The sequence below is a fragment of the Callospermophilus lateralis genome, chromosome 12 (genome assembly GCF_048772815.1).
Source record: "Callospermophilus lateralis isolate mCalLat2 chromosome 12, mCalLat2.hap1, whole genome shotgun sequence".
Lineage (NCBI taxonomy): Eukaryota > Metazoa > Chordata > Mammalia > Rodentia > Sciuridae > Callospermophilus > Callospermophilus lateralis.
The window spans coordinates 97,376,892-97,390,006 of NC_135316.1; the positions used below are offsets into that span (position 1 = coordinate 97,376,892).

The window sequence follows — 13,115 nt, forward strand, 5'->3', positions numbered from 1 at the left end:
AACAACTCAGTGAGACCCTTCTCTAAATAAAAAATACAAAATAGGGCTGGGGATGTGGCTCAGTGGCCGAGTGCTTCTGAGTTCAATTCCCAGTACCAAAAAAGAAAAAGAAAAAAAAAAAAAAGAAATTTTATAAGAGAAATTTTATAAGATCAAACCTTTCTAAGGTCACCAGTCATTACATTCTGTCACTTAGCTTAGAATTTATAAAGATTTTAAACTTAACTCACTCTATATAAAATATAATATTATCATTAATTTAATGTAAAATCAGAAAACACAGCACTGTTTTTAAATAAACATATCAATCTGGTCAATAAACATAGGTCAACCTTTACACATTGTATAATATTTTTAATTTTGGACATACCATAATTTTTCTAAATATGCTACCACTGTTTTAAGTCTTTTGCTGTTATAATTAATAGGTAGTATGGGTTGGCATAGAAATTTAATTTTTAATTTTTTAAAAGGTTACATATATAAATGTAAACAATAGTTAGAGTAATTTTTCCTACAATTACTCTATTGGAATCCTTTGTTCTTCACATTATATTATGCTGCCTTCACTACAAATAGTCAAGGACTCAGCGGTTTTTGTTTTTTCTTCCTTGAAACCACTTTATTCATTTCAGCTTCGTTTGATACAGAAGCTATTCTCCTTTTGTCCTACTAGTATATCTTCAGGAAATCATAAATTCATTATCCTATGTGTAATTCATGAGTTCATCTATGGCATGAAATAATACTATAGTAGCAAATACACACTCATGGCCAAAGTAGTAAGTAAGCACTTAGTGCTTGACACTGGATTATTTTGGTTGTTGGTTTTATTGGCAAGAGTAATCAGGTGAAAAGGAATCCAGAGGAACATTGGTGGAAACATTTCCAAGCATTTTACACATAGTTTTAGCTCTGTATACTTATTCTGTTTAAAGTAATGTTACTTTGTTTTAAAATCTTTCAAGGGATATTTTGTAAAGTGTAGTTCTAATACCATGAGATTAATAGTCATGTAATTGATCAATAAATGTTTAAATCATTCAACATTGAAGACCCTTGCTATTTTTATTTCCTATTTCACAAAGTCTATCATCATCTCCTTAATAATTTTTAATATTTATTTTTTAGTTTTAGATGGACACAATATCTTTATTTTATTTTTATGTGGTGCTGAGGATCAAACCCAGTGCCTCATGCATGCCAGGTGAGCATGCAACCACTTGAGCCACATCCTGAGCCTCTCCTTAATACTTTTTAAAACCCCTCCTTAGAACTTCCTCAGCTCTATTGTTTTTCCTCAAGACCAGAATCACAGACAATATGCTGGTGGTAATTCATACTGTATTTTGTTTACAAAATTCTTTTTTTTAACTAGTTAAAGTGAAAATACATTCTGTTAATTTACTTTAATTAGGTATATGACAGCAGAATGCATTTTGATTCATTGTACACAACTGCAGCACAACTTTACATTTCTATGGTTGTACATGATTGTAGCGTTACATTGTATGTGCAGTCATACATGTATTTAGGGTAATGATGTCCATCTCATTCCACCATCTTTTCTGCCCCCATGCCCCCTCCCTCCCCTCCTTCCCCTTTGCCCAATCCAAAGTTCCTCCATTTTATTCATGCCTCCCCTTTCCCCGTTATGGATCAGCATCCACTTAGAGAGAATATTCGCCCTTTGATTTTTTGGGGATTGGTTTTCTTCACTTAGCATGATATTCTCCAACTCCATCCACTTTCCTGCAAATACCATAATTTTATTCTCTTTTAATGCTGAGTAATATCCCATTGTGTATATATACTACAGTTTCTTTATGCATTCATCTACTCAAGGGAATCTAGGTTGCTTCACCGTGAATTGAGCTGGTATGAACATTGATGTAGCTGTGTTATTATAGTATGCTGATTTTAGGAGTGGGATAGCTGGGTCAAATGTTGATTCCATTCCAAGAACTCAAAAACTTAACACTAAACAAAAAACTCAATCAATAAATGGGCTAAAGAGCTGAACAGACACTTCTCAGAAGAAGATATATATTCGAACAACAAATAAATGAAAAAGTGTTCAACATCTCTAGTAATTAGAGAAATGCAAATCAAAACTACTGCAAGATTTCATCTCATTCCAGTCAGAATGGCAGCTATTAAGCATACCCACAACAATAAATGTTGGTGAGGATGTGGGGTAAAAGGCACACTCATACATTGCTGGTGGGACTGCAAACTGGTGCAACAAACCTGAAAAGCAGTATGGAGATTCCTTAGATAATTTGTTTATAAAATTCTTTCCTCCCTATTTGTAGGGTTTTGTTGGCTTTCTTGGCCAAGTCCCTCATTTGCATTATCTTCATTAGCATACCTGTGGGTCATCTCCATTTTTTGACTCACATTGCCTTGTGATATCAAGAAAAAGGGTGAACTGAGGGAAAAAAATACCCAAGGAGTCCTTGAAGTAGTCTCTTCTTTATTCTGCTCTGGTTAGAATAGTGAATAACATTTGTGTAACACTATACAACTTACTGGAACCTTTATCTACTTCATAAAACCTCTATATAAACCTTTGAGGCATTCAGGATCATTCCCTCTTTACCGATGAGGAACTTACACAATAGTCACGCATTTCTCGATTGGAATCCTTTATTCTTCACATTATATTATGCTGCCTTCACTACAAATAATCAAGGACTCAGCGGTTTTTGTTTTTTCTTCCTTGAAACCACTTTATTCATTTCAGCTTCGTTTGATACAGAAGCCATTCTCCTTTCGTCCTACTAGTATATCTTCAGGAAATCATAAATTCATTATCCTATGTGTAATTCATGAGTTCATCTATGGCATGAAATAACATTATAGTAGCAAATACACACTCATGGCCAAAGTAGTAAGCAGGCACTTAGTGCTCGACACTGAAAACCTTGTTCTGTGTAAAACATCGCAGGTGTATAGTGTGCGTATTTATGCTAGAGGAAATGGTCATGGACAAGCTTAATGCCAAACGGAATAACTTGAGCTTATCTTGTTTAAGTTCCCATCTCTTATGAATTTCCTCCAGTGAGCAAGAAATGCAACATCCGTTCTGATAGGTCTCCTTATTTCTTACTGTTGACACTGGCAGCACTCTCAGGAGCCCCTTGTCCTCTTTAGCCACTCAGTGTCCATGTTCTCTTCGTCTCAGAATCTTCCACATTGCTCCTTTTTTCTGGACACGATGGTTTGATGGACAGTCGAGGAGAGGGGTTCCCAAGCCGTTATCACTTACCTGCCTAAGGTCGATGGTGTACTTCTCTCCATTAGACCACCCAGCTCAACAGACCCGCAGCTTCTCCTGTTTCTTTCTTTCTTCCTCTTGAGCCTCTTGGTTCCGGGAGAGGGTGTCAAGTGCTGCTTCCAAGAACTCAATTCTAGGTGCCGCAAATCCACCGTCAGACTTCCTGGGACCTCATTTGGTCTTCCCAGTCCGGGCGCAGCAGCTGCACCTTTCAACTCGGACTGCTCCAGTCCTCCGCCCTGCCAACCTGGCCGGTCGGGCCGGGACTGGCCTAAAAGCGCTCTCGCGGCCCGCGCATGCGGACTCGGCGGCCGCAGCCCAGACTTGGGGCCGCCTTACTCCCGCCGGCCGCAGCGGTTTGGGGCCGGCTGACAGTTCCAACACCGGAGGACGCAGCCTTGTCTCGTGCTTCCACGTTACCCTATCAGAGCCGGGGCGGGGCGGCCGCCTCCGCAGCCTATCAGCGCCAACCACGACCCAGGCGAGCCCAGTAGGACAGCGACCTGCCGGAAGGCGATTGGACGGTGGCGGCGCTCGGGGCGTAGCGTCGCCGGGGCCCCGCCCACCGCTGCCTTCCTCGGTGGGCGCCAGTCGCCTCTGAGGCCTGACTGAGAGCCGACCGCGGGCGGCGGGCGTAGCTGCTGCCTGGGCGCCAGCGCGGGCTGGTGGGCCCCGCACCATTCCTGCTCCTCACCCGCCGCGCCCTCGGACATGGTGGCCCCCGGCTCTGTGACCAGCCGGCTGGGCGCGGTGTTCCCCTTCCTGTTGGTCCTGGTGGACCTGCAGTACGAAGGTGAGTCCTGCTCTGCCCTCCGGGGCAGGGGCTCCCGGGCCGGGGCCCCCGCTGCGACTTTCGGGACGGCGGGCAGGAGCTGGGGCTCGGCGCCGCGACCTGGGCCTGAGCCGGGCTTGGGCGGGGGCCGGCACCGGGTTCCGGGTTTGTCTGGCGGAAGAGGCGAGGGCGCTGGGGGCCGCGAGGCCAGGACAGAGGGTGCGGAGTGAGGAGTGGGGCCGCCCGGGTCCCGGGCAGCGTGACAGGGAGTGGGGCACAGGGCAGCGACTTCAGGAGCGTCCTGGGACGCGGAGACCCGCGCTTCCGTCGGGTCCGGCCTCGCTCGGGACTCTCGCTTGGCGCCTGGGGACTCTGATGGTCAGTGGCTCTGGGAGGGGGCCATAAAGGTGGCCAAAATGGGAGGCTTCTTTGGCTTTGGAGTTCCCAGGTGGCAGGGGGTGGCGTGTTACGTTCGGGGACAGCACTGACTGTTTAAAAAGTGAGTGTGACCGTCACGTTAGGACCCTTGTGCCGGGCTTAGAAGTTGTTAGGTTAGTGCATCCAGAGTCGGTGCTGGGATCTGAGCTCGCGGAGGGCAGGGCACCAAGTTTGTGGTTTACGTCTACCAGTAAGGTGTCGTTCAGCTGAGGGCTGGCTTTACTTTTCTGAGTTCTCTGAAAAAGGTCCCTTGAGAAAGATGGGAGCGCTTAAATTTCACTTCACTTGGAATGTTGCCTATTCCAACAGAATGGCGAAAATCGAGGGCTGTCCCTTCTTGGGTGTCAGCAGGAAGGAGTAAGAATTAAAGCTGAAAGTGCCACTTTAATGGATGCCCCCAGCTTGACTGTTGTGCTAAATATTCGATTATAATGACATCCGATCTGTTTTCATCTCAGTAAAAGGTTATAGTTGTCAAGGAGGTCAAATTGAGCGTTTGAACATTCCATTCAGAGGGAGTGAGGAACTGAAGTTGGGAATTATTTATGGAGATATCCTATCAAAATTCTCAACTTTTTCCAAAAAGTAATCCTATTCAGTTTTTAGGTCTCATTCATGGCAGTGTCTTTTTTGTTTTGCTGGTGACTATGTATGACTAAATGTATATATATATACATATGTGTGTGTATGTATGTGTGTGTGTATGTATATATCTATATATTTATAAAATATATATTATATATATTTATATTACAGCCTCAAAACAGAATATGTAAGGTGACAAAGAAGCTGCCCCAGAAAATTTAGGAAATTGGAATTTGAAGGCCTGGATCATTTTAATATGGGTTATATATTTTAGTTTCTCTTGCATTTTATATTTTCCCCTTCCATATTTTTTTAATACCTTTATTTTATTTATTTATTTTTATGTGGTGCTGAGGATCGAACCCAGGCCCTAGCACATGCTAGGCAAGTGCTCTACTGCTGAGCCACAACCCTAGCCCCCACTTCCATATTTTTTATGTGCAGTCATCAATGATTTTTTTTGAACACCTAAGAGAAAGCTGCCTGTCTTCTATGTAATGTCAGTGTTATAATTTTTTTAAAATTATAGAGTTGCGCACTTTTGTCTGATTTACTTTTTCTCCTAGCTGTGGACCACCTTTTTAGTATTTCTATTCCTTGTATGATTCTGTAATACTCTTAGCACTTCTTTTCCCTACTATGGTATTTTCCATAAGAAAACCTCATTAGAGAGCTTTTCTGTGTAGGAAGCATTGGTGACATTTCTCAAAAGAGTGCCAGAGTGCTGTCTATTTTAGAAACATTGCCTCTGTAAAGTAGCAGGGACCTGGTACAGGCAAGTTAGAGAAGAAAGGAAAGGAACCTTTAAGCTCTGTTGTTTATTGAGGTGTATGAATTATTCCTACCTTACCAATTAGGGAACTTAGGCTCAAAGAGCTTAATTAAAGTTTGTTTTGTGGGCAGACAGGAATTAAATTGTTGACAATATCATGTGGATTCAAGCATTTCTAAGTGGTGGCAGCTGAGAAAAATCAACTTTTTCTTTCTTTCTTTTTTTTTGTTAGCTAGTTAATTAGCAGTAATTAACAGGAAGATGATTTCCTGGCAAGTTTAATATGGTGATTCTCAAAAAGTATATACCGGAATTTCACATCTCTTTTAAAAGCATAAAGTTATGGGTACCACTTCCAGAGTTTTAGGTTCACTAGATCTTGGTGGGGCCTGAAATTCTGCATTTCTAAGAAGATCTCAGGTGACCACACTTTAACAGCTACTGGTTAATACATTTTTCAGAGGAATTACATTAGGGATCTGCTGTGCATTAAACCCTAGACTTGGAGATAGGAACAGAAAGATAAGAAAGAAACCTCTGTTTTCTGAAGTAAGCTCTGTGTCTGTGTTCATTAAACTCGAAGTTTTTAGGGAGGTCTGCCAGTCAGGTGGTGCCACCGCTAGGCCTAAGGCTTGGAGAGAGAAATTAAAAAAAAAAAAAAATGAGTAGATGGGGTAGAGAGAGAAGATGGGAGGGGAGGGGAGGGGGGATAGTAGAGGATGGGAAAGGTAGCAGAATACAACAGTTACTATTATGGTATTATGTAAAAATGTGGATGTGTAACCAATGTGATTCTGCAATCTTTGTAATGTTTTGAATAACCAATAAAAAAAAAAGGTGTGAAAAGAATGGATGTGAAACAATTTCATACTATGGAGTATGTTACTAATAATTAACTTAGATGGTCTATTTGTCTTTGCTTTATTCTAGACTTTTCTGTTAAGTGTAATGCAGAGAAGGAGTGTATCATGAATTGAAAACTTGACTCTTTTTTTTTTTTTTAGTGAGAGAGGGGAGAGAGAGGGGAGAGAGAGAGAGAGAGAGAGAGAGAGAGAGAGAGAGAATTTTAATATTTATTTTTTAGTTATCGGCAGATACAACATATTTGTTTGTATGTGGTGCTGAGGATCGAACCCTGGCCGCACGCATGCCAGGCGAGCGCGCTACCGCTTGAGCCATATCCCCAGCCCCGAAAACTTGACTCTTAATATCCTTTTCTCAAAGGCCTTTGAAAGAAAGTCAAAGCACTAGATTAGAAATAGAATTTTTGGAGTAAAAAGAAACTTTAACATTATCTACTTTAGTATTCTCATGTTACAGATTAGAAAGGTATTTCAATTCTTTGCTAATTATTTGCTTATTCTATTTAGTGAGTTGAGTAGAAACATAGACTGAAAAACAAACCATTTTTTTTTCTGTTATCAAAGTTATTTTTCTTAATATGTTATCTGGATCCATTTTTCTTTATTTTACTGAACTGAGCTGATTAAGCTATATATTTTGGTCTTAGTGAAAAGAATAGTTGAAAATCTATATGCATACAAGATGGTGATAATTTTTATTTGATCCTAACCTATTAAAAGTATATATTTCCTCAACATAGTTAAATATGGAGAGTGTAAATCAAGCAATGAAAATGAATGACTTTAAGCAGTTTATATGTATTATGTAAGTATTATAGCAGATGGTCAGGTAACTTCTAGAATTATTTTAAATTTCATAGTAAGTTAGACTATAGTTAGAAGTGGTATCAAAGTTTCACTTCATCTGAATAGTCAGCTTTTGCTGAGAGAGTGCCAGAAATGCAGTAATTCTCATTTGTGGGATAGTAGGAGTTCTGAGGTAGATGCTGTGTAGAAATTAAGTTTTATTTTCCCATGTGAAGTTAATTGTTTAGTCTATTGTCATGGTCTTCCTTTGATTAACTAATCAGCAATTCATTTTTGTTTATAAGGAAATATCATAGGAACCCAGTCTCCTAGTTTTTAGAATTCAAACATTTCAACCCTAAATTTACTTTCCATATCTTTTACCCTTTAAATTCCTGCCCTTAATTTATTGTTTGAATCTGCTCATCTGGGAAATCCCAAAATTGATTAAATCCAATTTGGCCAATTTGTTATATTCAGATTTGAATATAGATGGAGCAAAACAACTTTTTCATTTCATTTTAAGCACAATATGTCTCAAATGTACTCTCAATACTGCTAATGTTCCTACAATTCCCTAGTATATCTACTCTTAAAAAATATTTATATTTATTTTTATTTTTTAGTTGCAATTGGACAATACCTTTATTTTATTTATTTTTATGTGGTGCTGAGGATTGAACCCAGGGCCTCGAATGTGCTAGGTGAGCATTCCATCACTGAGCCACAAACCCAGCCCCTAGTATGTCTATTCTTGAAAATCAGTATTTTAGTATTATGAAAAAGGCATTGTTAAATTTGCTATGCCTCCTCTCTATGAGATATATAGTCTTTGCTCTTTAATCTTATTGACAAAAACTTTTGGTAGTCAAGTTTGAATTTTTGTTCTAGAAGTTACCTTTGTACTTTAACTATTTAAAAAAAATTCCCTAAACCCTGTTTTTTTATTTAATTTTGTTATATGAATTTGACAGTTTTTAACTATACTCTTCAAGTCTTATCTATTTCCTCTATGTTGATCAATAAGCTTGTTCTCCTTTCCTTTCTCCTTCTCCCTTCTTCAACATTTGCAGTTGTATTATTTCTGTATTGTCTCATCCTACAACATAATATATCAGTCTTTCAGATCTGCCAAAAAAAAAAAAAAAAAAGAAAATCAGTATTTTAAACCTTTTTCTCTTTTTTTAAACCTCCAATTTAAAACTCCCTTTCCTTTCTTCCCTTACCTTTTTCTTTTTTTAATGTTTTTTTTTTAATATTTATTTTTTAGTTGTAGTTGGATACAGTGCCTTTATTTTATTTATTTATTTTTATGTGGTGCTGAGGATTGAACCCAGGGCCTTGCATGTGTGAGGCTAGTGCTCTATCACTGAGCTATAACCTCAGCCCCAGACCTTGTCTTTTTTCTTAAATGTTTATTTTAGTTGTAGATGAACACAATAACTTTATTTTATTTGTTTATTTTTATGTGGTGTTGAGAATTGAACCCAGTGCCTCACACGTGCTAGGGTAGGTGAATACTCTACTTCCGAGCCACAACCCCAGCCCCATAGACCTTGTCTTTATTGAGAAAGTGAAAGCCATCACAGGACAATTTCTTCAGCTTTCTACCATAACTTAGCTATACTTCATTACCATTTCTCATATTAAAATGCATAAAATATCTCTGTTCCTGACAATTTTATTTCTATACTGATGTCCTTAACTCTTGAAAATGTTACTGCTATGGTTGTCTTAATCCATTTTGTGCTGCTGTAACAAATTGCCTTAGACTGAGTAGTTTATAAAAATAATTTTTTCTACATTTAGATTAATCACCTCTCAGCCTGTTACCTAGTCTGGATCTGCCTGGCTTGAAACTCATCTTTGACCAACAGTTGTTGCCTTTTTGGCTGGGAAGTCCAAGATCACTTAATGTCTGATGAAGGCTTCTTGTGTCCTCACATGGCAGAATGGGCAAATTCTATGACCTCATTTGATAGAAGGTGGAAGGACAAAAGGGACCAGGTTGTTCTCTCCAGCCTTTTTATAAGACACCCATTCACGAGGGCATAGTTCTCATGTCTTAGTCACTTCCCAAATCTCTTCATAATGGATTAAGTTTCCACACATGAATTTTAGGGGATATTCAGATGATAGCAAATTGTTTCTCCTCTGTGTCATCATTTCCTTCCCCTCTACTGGACATTGCCATTAGCAACCCAACATGCTGTAGCCTTTACATCTTAAGTCTATTTGCTCATGTCAATTGTCCTTGAAGGTACTGAACTATATTTTTTGCTTCTCTTGACAGCTGGAGTTTATTTTATTTTTTTTAGGTATAAGAGACTGAACCCAGGGTGCTTAACCACTGAGCCACATCCTAACCCTTTTTAAAATTTTTTTATTTTGAGGCAGATTCTTGCTAAGTTGCTTAGGGCCTTGATAAGTTGCTAAGACTAGCTTTGAGCCATATCCCCAGCCCCACTTAAGTATTTTTTAAATGTATGAGTGAAATTGATTCTTTGAGGGTTTTTTTTTTTTTTTTTTTTTTTGTGTGTGTGTGCATGGATTTATTTTCCAAGTTTAAATTCCTTGAGAAAGGAATCCTATTACAATGTTAGGCTTTCCTTCAATTAAAGGTAGTATGTTTTGAATGTTAGTGTCCCCCACAACTTCAAATAATTGGAATCTGACACTCAGTGTGATGGTAATAGGAAGTGGGGCCATGGGGAAGTGATTAAGTTATGAGGGCTTCACCTTCTTGCCCCTCCTGCCATGTGATGATGCAGCAACAAGATGCCACTTATGAAGAAAAAACAGTTCTCTGCTTCATCAGACATGGGTTCTGCTGATGCCTTGCTCTTGGACTTCCCAGCCTCCAGAGATGTGAATAATAAATTTATGTTGTTTATAAATTACCTACTCTAAGGTATTTTGTTATAGTACCCTGAATGGACTAAGGTACCTGTTTACAATAGATTTTATTTTCCAAATTCACTTAAGAAAATTTTGGTACAGATATTATGAAAATCCATTATATAACTACTTAACCTTTTCTTTCTTTTGGTTTGACTGTGTAGATAGACTAAACCACTTTTTAGGTCATATGATTGGGGAAAGATGCTTGCAAGGTCTAAGGTCTCTAGCTCAACATATTTCTATTGCAACTTTTATTATTTTTAACTATGGAATTACCAAGATACTGAATTTCCTGCCTGTTTTTTTGTTAGCTAGATTCCACTTGTCTTCTGTGTTTCTGCCATGAGACTTCATCCTTACTTTCTCACCTTCCTTGAGTCTTGGACTCAGTCCTATGTACTTTTGTAGAATTTTTGTTATTCCTCACATTTCTAAGTGCATTCCAATCTGACTACCTACCTCTGGAATTGCTACCTTGTTGGTGTTCCAGGCTTGAACTTTAGTGTCTTTGATCATCAGTTCTTGCCTTCTTTACTTTGGTTCTTCCAGTCTTGATTGTGATTCTTACCCCATCATACTTTTTTTTTTTTTTTTTTTTTTTTTTTTTGGTGGTGCTGGGAATTGAACCTAGGGCCTCGTGCATGCAAGGCAAGCACTCTACCAACTGAGCTATATCCCTTGCCCCCCATCATACTTTTAACCCTTGTCTGCCAGAATATAACAGATTATAATACTAACTTCAATGAATGACATGATAAGCTTTCCCCCTTTTTTCCTACCCTTCTTGTTTCCTTTGTTGAAATGTAATTGATGCTTGTCCAAGGAGAAATCTACTTTTGCAGTACTGGCAGTTGAAGCTAGGGCCTCACCTGTGGTAGGCAAGTGCTCTACCACTAAGCTGTATCTCCAGTCCAGAAGAATTATATTTCTAATGCTTATTAGAAAGTGGCATGATGTTTGATTGCCTCACAGACTATATAGCTCAGGAATACAAGTTATTTGTGGCTTAAAAGAAAGTTGATATATTCTAAAAATAATCAACAATCTATAAATTTTCTCCCTGATATTGGTATCTTTATGACATTGTTTGATTAGTTTGATTTGATGACTGTTATGTATCTCAGGTTCTAATATTCTGAAAAATTGTAACATATTTAAGTAATTCATATTACAAATTTTGAATGTCCACTATGTAAAGTATATGTAAACTAGATGATCTAAAGGAAAAAATGACAGTTGCTGCTTTTAAACTTGATTTTAATCAGTTTGGGTCAATTTTGGTGGTGGTAGAGGTGTGTGTCAAGGTTGTAAAAGACAAGGAAACCGAAGAGCAGTGTATTGAGAGAGTGGCATTCCAAAGTGAAGTCATGCATATGTGATTATGGGGATGCAAAGTACTGTGGGTGTATGGAAGGACCCATACCCTTGTCCCTAATCCTTGCCCCAAAATAGGTAGGGGAGGTTTCACAAAGAAGTGAGCATTTGAGTGCAGAATATTGATAGATGAGTAGAATTTTCTAGGTGGGCAAGTGGGGAATGCCCACTTGCAAATGTAAAAAGCATGAGGCATGAATGAGAATGCAGTAGGCTCCAGGAAGTACAACCAGTTCATTTTGTTGTTATAGGAATGTAAGTAAGTGGTGGAGGAGTGAATGATGATGTTCTTAATACATCTTTTGGTGGTGCATGTCTGTAATCCTAGCAATTCAGGAGGCTGAGGTAGCAAAACTCTGTCACTAAATAAAAAATAAAAAGGGGATATAGCTCTGTGGTAAAGCACCTAGATTCATTCTCCAGTACCAAAAATAAATAAATTAAATTAAAATATAAATCAGATTTTCAGTTCCTTGCTAAATTCCATTTTGATGACTTCCTTTTTTTATTTGGAATAAAATTTAAATTTCTTACTGTGGCCTGCAAGGCCTTTTGTGATCCATCTTGCCTATCTATATCCTATGTCATGTCCCTTTTCTTACCATGCGGGAGCTTCCTTGAGTTTCCCTGAAGTTGAGCTTGGTCCGCCCCAGGCCTTCTGCATTGGTTTTGTTCTCCTTGTCTGGGCATGATGGGGACTTCCTGTCATTGGAGATTCCCCCCCCCTTGTTATTTATGTTTTAACTCAAACATTATCTTCTTAGGGAGGCTTTATTTTGCTCCTCTCTTTATCATATTAAGTACAGCTTCTCCTTTCCTTAGGCACTCTGTCCCCTTAGCATCATGACACTTAAATTTTCTTGTTTATGTCTTGTTCTCCAGTGTATCCCTACTGCTAGAGCTGTGAGTGTAAAGATAACACAACTTTTTTAGCAGATGTTGTGTCCTTTGAATTTATAAGAATATCAGTTATATTCATTTTTAGATTTTTATTTGCACCATTATTTTTGTTCCCTAATTCTCTTATTTAGTGTTGATGTCTTTAAGAACTGGGTTCATGAACATCTTTTTGTTTCAGAAGTGCCTCTTGCAAATCTTTGCTGATTATGGGAGAAGGGTACTTTACTAGCTGGAGGCTAAGAAGTCTACAGGGCCCTTTTCTGTTCCTTGGATCTGAGTTTGGGGCATGTAGAGAACTTGGAGCCATCTGTCTGGCACACTTCTGAAAGTGTGATTGAATGTTGTTTTGTCTACTACTGCAATCCTGTATTTTATATATTTTCAGAATTTTTCTAATTTTTTTTAATGTGCCTTTTCTTTAATTTTTTTTCCTACCAAGTTTAT

At 38.7% G+C, this 13,115-nt stretch overlaps 1 protein-coding gene across 1 annotated transcript in view; it reads left to right on the forward strand.

Moving 5' to 3' along the window:
- Positions 1-3,845: 3,845 nt before the first annotated feature.
- Dnajc3 (DnaJ heat shock protein family (Hsp40) member C3) overlaps positions 3,846-13,115 on the forward strand; it is a 62,557-nt gene continuing 53,287 nt past the window's right edge. Inside the window, exon 1 of the mRNA XM_076871966.1 lies at positions 3,846-4,073. Within this exon, the coding sequence (XP_076728081.1) occupies positions 3,992-4,073 (82 nt within the window). The 5' untranslated portion in view covers positions 3,846-3,991. The remainder of the gene's footprint in view (positions 4,074-13,115) is intronic.